This window comes from Lepidochelys olivacea (genome assembly GCF_965140295.1).
Source record: "Lepidochelys olivacea isolate rLepOli2 genome assembly, chromosome: 10".
Taxonomy (NCBI): Eukaryota; Metazoa; Chordata; order Testudines; family Cheloniidae; genus Lepidochelys; species Lepidochelys olivacea.
Window position 1 is genome coordinate 3,517,144 of NC_140420.1, and position 14,297 is coordinate 3,531,440.

At 62.1% G+C, this 14,297-nt stretch overlaps 1 protein-coding gene across 2 annotated transcripts in view; it reads left to right on the forward strand.

The window, feature by feature from the left end:
• Positions 1 to 14,297, forward strand: part of CASKIN1 (CASK interacting protein 1) — a 156,670-nt gene that overhangs the window by 119,128 nt on the left and 23,245 nt on the right. The window contains exons 7-11 of one of the 2 annotated variants that reach the window (XM_084641628.1): positions 485 to 593; positions 1,701 to 1,809; positions 2,761 to 2,855; positions 4,276 to 4,393; positions 8,715 to 8,930. In XM_084641628.1, the coding sequence (XP_084497754.1) occupies positions 485 to 593; positions 1,701 to 1,809; positions 2,761 to 2,855; positions 4,276 to 4,393; positions 8,715 to 8,930 (647 nt within the window). The remainder of the gene's footprint in view (positions 1 to 484; positions 594 to 1,700; positions 1,810 to 2,760; positions 2,856 to 4,275; positions 4,394 to 8,714; positions 8,931 to 14,297) is intronic. The other variant, XM_084641629.1, reaches the window with a different exon arrangement.

A 14,297-nucleotide genomic window follows, 5' to 3' on the forward strand; every position in this document is an offset into this window, starting at 1 on the left:
CATAAACAGCAGCCCCTGCCCTGGATCTGTGGGTCGGGATTGAGGGGCAGCACCAGAGCTGGGGGGCAGGGCAGGGCTGGCAGGGGGCTGCGGGTAAGGAGTGAGGGGCACTGGTAAAGCTGTTGTGGGGGGGAACCCAGGGCTGGGCTGGCAGGGGGCTGCGGGTCGGGATTGAGGGGCAGCACCAGAGCTGGGGGGCAGGGCAGGGCTGGGCGGGCGGGGGGCTGCCGGTCAGGAGTGAGGGGCACTGGTAAAGCTGTTGTGGGGGGGAACCCAGGGCTGGGCTGGCAGGGGGCTGCGGGTCGGGATTGAGGGGCAGCACCAGAGCTGCGGGGCAGGGCAGGGCTGGGCGGGCGGGGGGCTGCCGGTCAGGAGTGAGGGGTGCCGGGACAGCTGCATGTGGGGAGCTTGCACCCGCCTGCCCCTGTTCTCCCCCCTTCCCCCGGCTTGCGTCACTAACCGCTGTTGGGCGCGGTTTTGGCAGGCTCCTGCTGCAGGCTGGCATCGACATCAACCGGCAAACTAAGGCGGGCACAGCCCTGCACGAGGCAGCCCTGTGCGGCAAGACGGACGTGGTGCGCCTCCTGCTGGACGTAAGGGCCCCTGTGTCATGCTGCATGTGTTGGGGGGGGGCGGGGGGAGCTGCTGAACGGGGCAGGGGAGCTCTCCTGTCTTGGGGTATCAGGGCTGGTGCCGGAACAGGGCATGGCCCCGTTCCCCATGGACGGCTCTGCCAGGGCAGGATCAGGGCATTAGAGGGCCCCTTCCAGTGCAGGAGGGTCTCAGCCTGGCTTGCCAGGGGACCGTGAAATGAGCGTCCCCCTGCCCAGCTGCCCCCAATGTCCTTGGGGCGCTGGGCCATGCCGAGTGGTGTGGCTGCGTCATTCCTGGAGCCCACCCTCCTGGGGGCGCTCTGTCGGGGGAAGGTGGCAGAAGGAGGCCGGCGACTGACAGCTCGGCCCCAGGGCGGCTCGGCTGTGCCAGGGCTGGGGCACCGCTGGCTGTCGTGTTTGCTCACCCCCTGCCCCAGTTACCCAGCCAGCGCGGCGGCTCTGCCCCCCGCCCCGGCTCTGCTAGCAGGAGCCCCTTGCTCTGGACTTGGGGGCTCTGCTACTGCCCGATGCACTGCAGCGGGGGGCCGCTGAGAGGAGGAAGTGAATGCGAAGAAGGACGGCCAAGAGAGAGAGTCCAATGTGCAAACCCGCTCGGCCTCTGTCGCGTCCAGGGGGCGTCCCTGCAGAAGTGGGGCCCTCCTGGGTTCTCCTCCCGCCGTGGGCAGAGCCAGGAGCGGGGCGTTGACTCGCCCTGGACTGCAGGGGAAGGGAGGCTGCTTTGTGACCCCCCCAGTCCCCTATAACCAGCCCGCCCCCAATCACCCCGTGGGTTTTGCGCTGGTTCCTGCAGACCACATGCTGCCCATGCAGTGGGCACTGGCCAGTGCTCGCCCAATCCCAGGCCTCCACTGAGCTCCCACGATGCAGCTGGCTGGGTGGTGCTAGCCTGGGGGGGGCCGTTTGCTGAGCCCACGCGTGGCTCACGAGGCCGAGAGCGTGTGGGCGTCTGTCCCAGCGGGAGTCGCTGGTCTCGCCGTGGCACCCCTGAACTGCCGGCAGGCTGGGTGTGGCTGCTGTGGCCAGTGGGGGGGGGGGCAGCTCCGTGGCCAGCCTGGAGCTCTCCGCATCGGTCTCTCCGTATTTCAGAGCGGGATCAACGCCCACATCCGGAACACCTACAGCCAGACGGCGCTGGACATCGTCCACCAGTTCACCGCCACCCAAGCCAGCAAGGAGATCAAGCAGATGCTGCGGGGTACGGGGGGTTCCCTCCAGGGGTGGGTGCTGGGGGTGCCCGGGGTCCCCTCCATTCCCACCAGGGTGGGGGAGCAGTGCACTCCGCTGGCTGCCATCCGTGCTGATGGGAGCAGAGTCCCTGCCTGCTCTGCTGTTGCCAAGGGCAGGGCGGTGACTCCCAGCCAGCTCTGAGCTGCTCTGTCGCCCTGGGGTGGGAGGTGAGTTCTGGGCTCACGCCGCGGCCCCTCATACCCCCCCCCCCCCGGCTGAGGCGTTTAACACTCAGGAGGCGAAGTCGCGGCTCCTCTGCACCAGGAAGGGGATTTGTGGCCCAGTGTCTGGCCAGCCCAGGCAGAGCTATGCGCAGGGAGCTCCCGGCCACCTGATGGGCTTGGGGCTTGGACTCTGACCCCCTCTGAAGGTCGAGTGTATCAACTCAAGAGCTGCTTGGGGCGCATGCGCCCCGGCCTAACTCCTGCTCCAGGACAGTCATGTCCGTTATCACTGTTCTCAGCCCTTCAGCGGTATTGCTGTTAAACAGCTGCCACGTTTTTCCCCAGAGGTGGCTGCCTGTCAGTGGCAGGTGACTCGGTTCTGATTCTGCAAAGGGCTGTGGGCTCCCTGGCAGGGAGATGTGGTTCCCAGATGTGGACCGGGCACAGAGCTCACTTGGACACCCACTGTGTTCATCCTAGGATCCTGTAATGCTCTGCCGGGCCTGGTTGAGGTTCGGCTACACATGGCGCCTGCTTGTGGCTGAACAGGATAGTCCGGTCTAGTGCTCACGCAGGATCGGGTTGGCGCGGCTCATTGCTGGAGCAGTGGGTGCTCTCTCGTCGGTGCTCTAGCTACAGGGGACTCCTGTCCCCTGTTACTCGCCAGGGAGCCCAGAGCTCTTGCTGGGGGGCGGGGGAGGGAGGTTACTTTGTGGAGCTTTCTCTCCGACGCTTCCCTCCTGCTCTCTCGGCAGATGCCTCGGCGGCGCTGCAGGTCAGGGCCGTTAAAGATTATTGCAACAACTACGACCTGACCAGCTTGAATGTGAAAGCCGGAGACGTCATCACCGTGAGTTGCTTGCAGAGCCGGGCGCGGTCAGTGCCGGCAGCAGTGGGCCAGGCCGGGGCTGGGTTCACGGCCCCCATGACCCAAGTCCCCTCCCTCCAGCAGCCTGCCCCTCGGCCCTCCTCTGCTCACGGGAAGGGAGGAGCCTACTGCCCCTTAGTGCCCCAAGCCAGGAGCCCTTCGCTGGCACCAAGATGCCCAGGCAGCTGCTGGCATACCCGCAATGGTGGGCTCAGGCTGCAGTTGGGCTGCAGGTGGCGGGACCAATGCCGAGGAGGGTAGAAAGAGCCCGGTCGGAGAAGGCAGGACTAGCCGGGATGGGAAAGGACTAGAGAAGCCCTTGCCCCCATAGTGAGGGGCTGGGCAGGGAGGTAGAAGGCAACAGCGCTCCGGCCATACCCAGCGCTTGCAGAGATGGGAGCAGCCCGCCCTCATGTTGGGGGGATGGGGCTGCCACCCAAGTCCATGGGCTGGCAGGAGACTCGCCCCCCACGTCTGAGCCGTCGGTCACCGAGTTCGGCCCTTTACGCGTTCTTGGTTGCTTTCAGAGTCGTGCCTGGGCAGAGATGGACACGGGCTGCCCCTTCTGCCTGCCCCTCTAGTCCTGCCACCTGGCCAGCGCCGGCCCGTTCCCTACGGTCCCTGCCCCCCCACCGCCTGGCCAGCGCCGGGCCCTTCCCTACGGTCCCTGCCCCCCCCACACCATCTGGCCAGCGCCGGGCCATTCCTTACGGTCCCTGCCCCACCCCGCCGCCTGGCCAGTGCCGGGCCGTTCCCTACGGTCCCTGCCCCACCCCACCATCTGGCCAGCGCCGGGCTGTTCCTTACGGTCCCTGCCCCACCCCGCCGCCTGGCCAGCGCCGGGCCGTTCCCTACGGTCCCTGCCCCACCCCACCATCTGGCCAGCGCCAGGCCGTTCCCTATGGTCCCTGCCCCACCCCGCCGCCTGGCCAGCGCCGGGCTGTTCCCTATGGTCACTGACCCCCCATCGCCTGGCCAGCGCTGAGCCCTTCCCTACGGTCCCTGCCCCACCCCACCGCCTGGCCAGCGCCGGGCTGTTCCCTATTGTCACTGCCCCCCCACTGCCTGGCCAGTGCCGGGCTATTCCCTACAGTCCCTGCCCCCCCACTGCCTGGCCAGCGCTGGGCTATTCCCTATGGTCCCTGCCCCACCCCACCACCTGGCCAGCGCCGGGCCCTTCCCTATGGTCCCTCCCAGTGCCACTGCCCCCTTGCTGCCAAGATGGGTGCAGCAGATCACCAGCCGCCAGCCCGGGGTACCAGCCCTCGCTGGCAGGCGCTTGGAGCAGGATGTTGCCCCCTCCTCTTCCGCCGGCTGGCTCTCACCGGTGGTTCCCGTCCCCACGGCTGGGCCCCGGTCCCGCCAGCGAGCGCCCCCCTCTCCAGGCCTTTCTGTTGTGCAGGTTCTGGAGCAGCATGCGGACGGCAGGTGGAAGGGCTGTATCCATGACAACCGGACTGGCAATGACCGCGTGGGCTATTTCCCGTCCAGCCTCGTGGAAGCGATCAGCAAGCGCACAGGCAAATACCCGTCCCTCCCCAACCCCCGCCCGGCGCACGTCAGGCCCTGCCGCCTCCGTACCCAGCACCCGGGCACCGGGCCTGGGCTGGGTCTCCCCGGATGGGCCTGCAAGCCCCATAAGCCCCACAGGTAGCGTGGGAGGGTACAAGGGGCACTGCCAGATGCCGCCAGGAGCAGGGACCCTGCGAGTGCGAGCCCTGCTCCGACTTTCAGCTGAGATGGGAGCGCGGGGCCAGGTTCCTCCGGGGCTTTGGCCGTGGCCAAGGTCCCACGTGATGTGGCCTGGGGCCCGCGTGGAGAGGCGTGGCTTCAACGGTGGGCGTGGCTGGCTGGGGAAGGGGCGTGGCCAGAGCTGATTGCGCCCAGCTGGCAGAGCTCCTATGGGACAGGTCATAGCTGCCCTGCCGCGGAGCGGGAAGTCACCCCTTCCGGCACCGCTGCTCTGAATCTGGCCCTGGATTTCTGTTCTTAGTAGCCCATCTGCCCTCCCCACACGCAGGGCCTTGCTCCTCTCCACAGCAGCTGGTTGTAGCATCACCCCTGAGGACCGGAGCTGCTGGAGCTGGCAAGGGGCCACGATCCTGTTCCCCCGCAAACCCTGCAGGGGCGCAGTGACCGGCTGGCTTGTGGCACCCTGCCCCCCGGGGAGGGGAGGCTATGCAGGCACATGCTGAGCGCTGCAGCCGGCCATGGGGGCACGCAGTGCCCACCCTCTGTGCTGGCCTGGCACCCACTGCCATCCAGGCTGGGCCATGCAGCCCTTTGCTCTCTCCCTGCCAGCGGAGATCAGCTCTCATGGGCCGCGCCGGCAGCGGAGGGGATCTCCCCTCTGGGCCATATGCCCTCCATGGGCCTGGGCGTGGCTCTTTGGGGCGCGATGCCAGGGGCTTGCCTGCGAGGTGGAGCGGGGTTGGGTGCTGGGAGTAGGGGAGGTTTCTGCGCTGGAGCGTGTCTCGTTCTAGCTGGGGCGGCTCTGGGGTTCTCACCCTGCTCCTAGAGAGGGCTGGGGTTGTGCTTGGTGGGGGGGCGGGGCAGGGCAGGCGGGGGGAGAGCACCCAGTGGGGTTTGGCGGGGTGGGGCAGGCTGGGAGAGCACCTGGGGGGCGGGAGCGGATGCCCGGGCAGCTGGTAGAAGCCACATGCTAGCCAGGTGCAGAGGGGGTCTGCTGGGGAGGGGCTGGAAGAGCTTCTCCTGCACACCCCCTGCTGGCCAACCCGTGGAATGGCTCTGGAGCGAATCCCAGCTTTTCCTAGGTGGGGAGCCCACGCCCTGCGATGGGGTACACCCCGCAGGGGGCGAGAGCAGCTCCCTGGCCATGCCTAGGCACACCCCAGGGGTGTGTGGACACCAGTTGCTCAGCGAGCTGGCTGCCCAGGCAGTCGAGTTTCTGGCTGCAATTCCTGTGTGTCTCATGCCCATAGGATTGGGGGGTCTACGGCAGAGCCCCTGCCTCGCACAGGCCAGTTTTCACCATTCACCAGCTCCCCCCAGACCAGGGTCCTGACCTGTCTGCGGCGTCACCTGTCGGGAGAGGTTTTTGCGGCTCCTGGGTCTGTGGAGGAAGCTGGCTCCGGGCTTGGGCAGCAGGGGCTGCATCAGGGTGAAAACGAGTGTGTCGGAAGAGGTCAGCTCAGACCTTGGAGACGCGCCAGAGCCCAGAGATCCTCCGGGAAGGCTGTTGTGCTCTGGAACGTGGCTCTAAGAACGGGGTGTCGGGTCACCTTGGCCTCAGGGGTGTCAGATCCGATTGGCTCAGCTTACAAATCGAGACGCTTTCCCCCGAGCCAGCCCTGCTAACCCGCCCTGGGGCCCTCATACTCCCCTGCCTTCCACCTTTTGTCGTCTTTTCCACCTGGGTCACCTGAGTGCAAGGCAGGGACGGGGAGGAAGCGCGGCCCCGGCGGGGTGAGCTGGAGCCATTCCCTCTTGTGCTTTGCCGGCAGAGTCAAGCCCTGACTGGCTGCACCAGGGCAAACCTGGGCAAGGCAATGGGGCCACGCGGAATTCCTAAGGCAGGGGCCTTGTCCTTTGTCCTTGGGGATGAGGCGCAGTGCGGGCACAGCCCGGCCTGGCGCTCAGATCCCAGGCTCTTTGCAGGGCTGTCGGCTAGAAAAGCCACCTCCTGATTGGTAACCTGAATCCCTCTGCCCCGGAGTCCTGGGAGACCAAGTGCGCGGTGCTGCCGACTCCGTGTTGCTGTTCAGAGAGCCACACTTGAAAGCCCAAGGAACGGGCAGGGAGCGATTCAGCCAGGGTGGTCCCGTGGATCGCGGCATGCCTTTGGCTGAGCTGCGGTGACGTGGCGCGTTAGCTGAGGAGCCGCTGGACCACAGGCTCTGCACCGTCCCGGTAGCAGGATCCAAGGACTGCTGCAGGGAGCGGGCCCAGGCTCGGCCCAGTGGCACGGTCATGGGGGTGGCGTCCAGCGACGCGGTGACTGGATCCCATCTGCTGTCGAGTTCTAACCTGGCTCCGCGGTCGCTGTGGGGTCTTAGCCCAGCTGGCGGTCATGGGGCACACCCAGGGGGTGGCAGCCTTCACGTTAGAGCTGAAATGAGCCAGACCTGGGTAACCTTTCATTCTTTGGCCGTCTGAAGAGAGCAAGGCAGGGAAAGGCTCTGTTATGGGGCGATTTTTCCAACACTGGCTGATGGCACCAGGGCACAGAAATGCGCCGAAAGAACATGCGGGGGAGGGATAGCTCAGTGGTTTGAGCCTTGGCCTGCTAAACCCAGGGTTGTGAGTTCAGTCCTTGAGGGGGCCATTTAGGGGATCTGGGGCAAAAATTGAGGATTGGTCCTGCTTTGAGCGGGCGGTTGGACTAGAGGTCCCTTCCAACCCGGATATTCTATGATTCTATGAACATCAGCTTCTGCCAGAGCTGTGGTTATCACTGCAGCTCAGGGAGACCAGGAGATTTGTCTTTAGTTTGGCAAGCTGCAGAAAGCAGGCGGGTTCCTCAAAGCAATGAGACCCCCCCCAGCCGTGGCTCAGGGGCTGTTTCCCTGGTGGAGACACAGATCCGTCCCGCTCTTCGTGGAGAGCTGTGGATGTTTTGCATTTGGCACTGCAAGGAAAGTAATCCCATGAGCTGTAAATCTTCGGCCTCTCGCCATTCCGTTCTGGGCTCTGAGCCTTGGTGCCAGCCAGGGCCTTGGCAGCTGCCAGGGTCCTACGATAGACCTTGGGGGTTGCATGTTTGCAGTGCTGCATGCAGTGCTGGGGCCTTCATGCCCCCTCTGATCAAAGCGCCCTCTCAGTCCTCCAGGTGCCTCCCCTGGCTTGGACGAAAGAGGCAAATGGGGCCCCTCCCCAGCACACCTGGAGCACTGAGACCTGCTCCCAAAGGATGGAAAACACACCAGCTTCAATGGCTGGCCCAGGGAACCAGGTGTCTGGAGGCCAGGGGCTGGGGTGTTTGTGCAGGGAGCAGAGGAGGGAGAGTTCTTCCTGGGGTGTGAATGGGGGGGACATGATCAGGTGGCTTTTGCTGGACCCAGAGTGTGCGTCGGGCTGTGACAGGCCAGGCTGCTGCCTGCTTGTGCGGGATCTGGAGTCTCGTTTCCAGAGCTACGTGCAGAGCTGAGTGCTGGACGGCTCACACTTCTTAATCCCGGAGGTTATTCTAGCAGCGGGAAGCCAGCGTGCGGCTCCTGCACCGGCCCCAGTCGCTGGCTGTCCCTGGGTGTACCCAGCCGAGGGGCAGGTTGTGTGTGCCCAAGCCCCTTGTCCCGTGGTGATGGCCGTGTCCCGCTCTGGAGGGTGGCTGGTGTCGCTCCCAGGGACAGGGCCGGGGTCAGCGTGAGCGATTTGCCTCCCCAGCTCCGGCTGGGAGGTGCTAGTGGGAGTCCGCACACTGCTGCCCGCCACTGGTTGCAAGGTCAGGCATGCGTCAAGGGGAAGTTGAGGGTCCCCCTGAGCCTCGGGCCCTGATGGCGCTCGTTGCCTGTCCTGTAGCCGAGGGGCAGAGTGCTTGGCCCAGCGGGTTCTGGTCTCTGCCAGCTAGCGACCGTGTGGTCCAGGCACTGCTGTTCCATTTGGGTTTGGAGAGAGGCCGCCTGGAGTTCTGTGGCCTGTTGGTTTCCAGCCGGCCGGCACCGGGGAGGCTCTCACGGCGGGGAGCTGGAATCTGCCCTCTGGGGTTGGGTCCAGTCCCTGCAGCCCGGAGGGGCTGGATTCCCGAGGGGTCCGGGTGCGACGCGGCGTTCCTTCCTGGCTTGGCTTTGCTTCCGTTTTGGCCAGTTGGTTTTGGTGGCTTTACGTGTCTCTTGATTATTTGCTTCTTTTTCATTTTGTCTCTTGTTATGTTTTTATTAGCAGGTCCGTGGGGTGCAGTCACCATTCCCCACCACTACCAAAAGATCCCGCTCCCAGCTCCCAGGGCGGCTGTGCTTAACGGTGACTCCTCGTCCCATCCGTTCCATTTCTTGCCTCCACCTCCACCTCCTCCACCACATTCCCATCTGCCTCTTTTCAGTTCCTTTGGCTATCACAGGCTCCCCCATAGCACTGCAGAGGAGCTGCCTTATGGACCAGGTAGTTCACCGCTCGCTTCATGGGTTTTCATTTGGTTTGTGTTCCTTGTTTGGGTTGCCTTCCCCTCCCCCTTGGTTTGCTTTGGTGCGTGTGCGAGCGGGGGTGTCTGCCCAGCCCCCCCTTTCCTTTCCAGAGTGGCTGTGGCATGAGTGTGGCATGATGGATGTATTATGGTCACTCCCTGACCACGCTGGGGGCGTGCCCCGAATGGTCCTTCGGGCTGCAGAACTCCCTAGCCGGAGGGTGGCTGCCGTCCGCAGTCACCGCCCTCGGCCCATTCAGTCGGCACTCTGCCCTATAAAGAACCGTGACATGCGTCTGCAGGCAGGGCCAGGGAGGGGGCATCCCTGCAGAATGCTCTCCTCATTCTGACTCCACCAACCCCCAGTCTTGCAATGGGTGGTCAAAGTGCCATGGTGGGAAACAGCACTCTGTAGCCAGCTGGAGGCTACTGGTACAGTTGAGGTCTTAGGTGCAGCTGCTGTGGTTCCCTGCCAAGCTGCTGCCCAGATGCAGTAGGGTCACGGGCAGTTGTTTCGTGGAGAGGGCCCTGGCGCACAGGGGGTCCTGGGCAGGGCTGATGTTCGGAGCCTGTTTGATGCCACAACAACCAAGCAGGTGGGGCTGTCCTCTGCCTTGGGTCCGCTGGCTCAGTGGGACCAGCTGAGGGTAGGTGTGCGGACCCCGATTTGTTCCTTGCTGGTTTGACTCTCTGCCTCCTTTCCTCCCCATCTGCTGCCAGGCAGCCTAGCACTGTGTCTAATACCGCAGCAGCTCCCCGGTACACGCAGTGCCAGCCACTCATCTGAATGCCAGACAGGCAGCCCCTCGACGAGACAGCATCGGTGTGTGTCGCGGGCTGCCCAGCACAGCAAATGCTTGGGCTCCTGGAGCTTCTCCTAATTAAGAGCCATGCTAAACATTTAAAGCGCTTGTCTAATTACAACCAAAAACATCGAGCCCTGGAGACTTCTACATTGCAGCCGTTGGGCCTGGTGTGCCATCCTCCTGCTCCTTGTGCCAAACCAGTGTCAGACACTGCCTGTCTGTTCTGCACCCACCTTGCACTGGGGTGTAAGGAACACACGAGGGGCCTGGCAGTGGAGAATCGGGCCCATCGTCAGCAAGAATTGGCCCCAAGGTGCAGATCTTGTAACTGTGAAATGTGTTGCGGAAGCCAAGTTCTAAACATGATGTTATAGCTGAAAACAAAACAAAGATTGGTTCAAACTCTTCTGTTTTCAGTGCCGAGAAGCCAAAGGCACCAGGACTGGGCTAGCTCAGCAGGAGAGCCAGGCGGCGAAGCTGACTGTCCGCTTTCACGGCCCTGGCTGAGGGAAGCGCCCAGAGTCACAGAAACTCATGAGGAGAGGGATGTACACAATGGGGGCTGTTCTGACCCTTCGGGCTGGAGCAATCTGCAGGGTTACTAGTGACCCGGGGAGGGAATGGGGAGTTCTCTGCTGACAGTCTGCTGTGAGAGACAAGAATAAATGGGGACTACGGCTAACCCCTACTGTTAAGAATCCAGAGGCAGGTCCCCCAAATCACCAGATTGGCTTGCAATCGAGAGATTGAATGATGCTGATAATTAATGTGGGGGGTTCTTTGCTTTCTGGTTTCAAAGGCCTCGGGGCACACTCAGGTCACATTTCCAGGCTTTTCTCTGCAACGACAAGGGCTGTGAGAAAAGCGGAAGCTGAGACTCTCCCAGAATCCTGTGACTCCAGGAGCTGGGTCTTTAAGATAGACACCAAATACTGCAAGAGTTGGCTCACTGCAAGCATGTGATAATGTCACAGGGCCTGCATTGCTGCTCTGAGACCATTGTCATGCCCCTCCTGAGCTGCACAGCTCCCCACTCTCCACATTGCTGCCAGGACAGCATGTGTGGGGACTTGCCCAGCAGTGTCCTTGCTGCACTGTAGGGTGCATGGCAGGGGACTTGGCAGCAATAAAGGGAAAGCCAACTGGACTGTGGGATCTCTCCTTGTTACCAATAGGCTGCTAGTTCTTTTTTCAGAGAGCCTTCAAGTGAATGTTTGAACAGTGAAGCAGGAAGCAACTCTCGACAGTCTGGTGAAGTAATTTGAGACATAAGGGGCCCGAGACTGGGGAGGTGGGGTGCAAAGGTGAACAGAAACGTACCTTGATACTCTTCTGATCTGGAGCTGGCTTGGTACCCACTTAGAGCAGCATCGACTTGGGCTAGTTGGGCCCAAGGAGCTGCAGCGGCGGATTGGCGTGGCACTGGGATGTCCCGGGCAGTGAGGATGTAGGGGTGGTGGGAGAGCCGTCAGTGCTGTGCTGGAGAAGTTCCTCTGGGGCCAGACAGGCTGGTGGGAGCTGTGGGCAGCAGGGTAAGGCTGTGGAGCGTTTGGCTGGCGTGCTCAGGAGTTGGATTCTGGGTTTGCTTCTGATGCCAGTTGCTGCCAGATCTGTGGCTATCTTGGGAGGATTCTGGTACTTAGTATGTGTATCACCATAATGCCTAGAGCCCCCGTCACGGACCAGGGCCCCGCTGTGCCCGGCGCTGTACAGACCCAGAACACAAGGCTCCAGCTGCTCTGTATGCATCACCTAGTGCTGGGAGCCTGGGCACGCTGGCTAAGTGGGGCTGGCTCTTGCATGGGAGGCTCCGGGCAGTAGGTTGCCCTTTCCCCTTGGGCAGGCAGTGCTGGGCTGCTGGAGGTGCTCCCCGGGGTTCGGAGGGTTCCCCGAAAGCTGTGCTGGTGAGCACTGACCCCACTCCAGTGCGTCGGTCTCTTCTGCAGAGCGAAATTCCCCCTGGGCTGGTGGCTCTTGCTTCTCCGTGCAAGCTGGGCCGTGCCTTTGTGTCCGCTGCACGGAGGCTGCCCGGGGGTCGTGGCTGCGGCGAGCTGGCTGCGTACCTGTGACCCTGCAGATGGTGAGGAGAGGAACTGGAGACCCCCAAGCTCGAGCTGAAATGGTAGGAGCAGTTCTAGGCAGGGCATGTGTCATTTCCCCCGCTGGAGAGTGCCTGGGGCATGAGTCTAGCACCTGTGCCACGGGATCTTTGATACACACAGAGTCCAGACCTCATTTTGATGTCTCCTTAAAGTAGCTATTCCAGCAGAAGAGCGCCCCCTAGCGCCATGCCAGGGCACTGCCGTGCAGCTCTCCCCTGCGAGCACTTCCCGCGCCCGCTCTGCATAGCTCTCCTAGGGGCTGGCTGGCTCCCCGCTGGAGGCAGCGTGGCTGTCAGGCGCAGTAGCAGCATATTCATGCCCCTTCTCTTTGGCCAGTTAAACTCTTTACCTGCATCTAATCTGCCTGGTTGGTTTGTGAGATGGTGGCACGGGAACAGCCTCTTCTCTGCGCAGGCAACGTGTGCCATGCCCAGCGGGGAAGCTCGGGAGGGGGGTGGCTTGTTAGATCCTCTCCCTGCCGCTCTCGGGGATGTTCCCGGCTGTGAGCTTCCTGCTGCTGTGCCAGGCCGAGTTAGCTGTGCCCAGCTGGGTTAGCTGTGGCTGAACCTAGCGGAGGTCCTTTTATCCCCACGTTCGGCCGCGGCTGGAATCCCGGGGCCAGTTCTGGAGGCCACAGTTCAAGGAGGCAGCTGATGAATTGGGGAGGGCTCCGAGAAGAGCCACGGGAATGTTTAAAGGATTAGAAAACCTGCCTTCTAGTGATAGACTCCAGGAGCTCCATCTAGCTTAGCAAAGTTGGGGTTAAGGGGTGACTTGATTACAGTCTGTAAGCACCTACCGGGGGAACAGATATTTAATATCGGGGCCCAGCCACCACTCACTGCTCATGTTTCATTTCCCCCCATCACTGGATGCCTCACTGATCTGCCCCCCCAGCCTGTCCCGTCATCTCAACTGTGCCTGATGTGCAGACATGGTGCGTGCTCCAGGGTGGCAGGGATGCCGGCAGCTGTTGGTGCCTTACGTGTCATGTCTCTGGCCAGTCCTGAGATGACTCCAGAAATTCACCCTCTGGTTGAACATTAACCCACAGAGAGATCCAGGACCGAATGTGCCCAGGGAATGGGGGGGTGACGCGTCTGCTCTGTGCACGGAGGACGTCTGTCAGTCTGTCACTGAATTCACTGGGGAAGAACCAAGGCACGGAGGCTGCGATGCTGCTTGGTATGGAGGGAGGCAATGCAGAAAGGCCTCGCCATAAAATAATGTGGAGGAAAGGTCAATGTGCCAAACCTTAGCTGGGTGGGTGCATGCCTAGGGGGCTGCCTGTCGTTTCCCCTCTGTTTAATCTCAGGCAGATTGCACTTCCCTCTTCGCCGTCTCCTTCCACTGGGCATTATTCCGCCCTGCTGGCCTGCCTGAGTGCTGATGAAGTCCTGCCTAATGCAGAGCAGACAAGTTCCATCTCGTTAAAGGCCGTGGTCCTCTCTTTTCAGCTTCCAGCCCTTGCAGTGGCTCTATCATCCTGCACAAGCTGCCCTGCGCCGCAGCCTGTGTGCAAGCTGAAGTGGTTTAATGCATACAGATAGCATCTGCAATGACACCAGCTAGGATGAAATGCCCAAGGGCTCTACTGCGGGGGTCAGGCAGGAGACTTCCCCCCGGGCTGGGCTGCCGGTTTCATTGCTTCTAGTCTCATGCACTTAGTCCATGGGTCTGGCAGAGCCCTGTCTATGGCTATAGCCAGCCACAGTTGGGTTTTCCAGCTCCTGGGCATTCCAAGAAGCAGGCTGTCGGGCCCCTGACCCCATCTGGAAACGAATGACAGGGGTGTTTGTTCCTTTCAGAGGGCTAATAGAGACAGGAGCAGATGAAAGGTTTAAATTCTGCTGCATCAGCATCATACCCGTGGGTCTCTTAACAAACCTTCCCCTTCCCCCTGGGAGCTGGCAGTCTCTCTCCAACTGGTTTGGAGCATTGCCAGGCCAGGGGCATGCTGAGTAATCTCCAGTTTTCTCCATTTCCTTTTTCAACCAGCTTTTCTGTTTTTCTTTCAGGTGCGAGGAAAGAGTTTGCTGAGCCACTTCCCTTTAACTCTGGTTTTCCTGGCGCGGGGGTTGGCAGGGGGATAAGAAATGCATGTTTGTTTACAGGAATCTCCAGGGAAATGGCTGCGTTGAGTCTTTGTGCAGTTGGGTTGAGCTGTTTCTCTGGTGCAATCTGCAAACCCCTCCTTGTGTGGCCCTGCACGCGGGGAAATGGCTCTGCCTGTTTTAACCCTCCTGAGAGCCGAACGCTGCCTGCACAGGGCTGCTTTCCTCAGTGGTGGAGCACGCCCCCAGCGTGACCCACTTTGAAACTCCTTCAAATCCAGCGGAAATTCCCTGCGCCAGTGTGACCCATTTGTTAAATCTCTTCGCTCGCTGCTGAGAGATCTGTTTGCAGACCCCAAGTGGGGCTCACTTTACATAACATG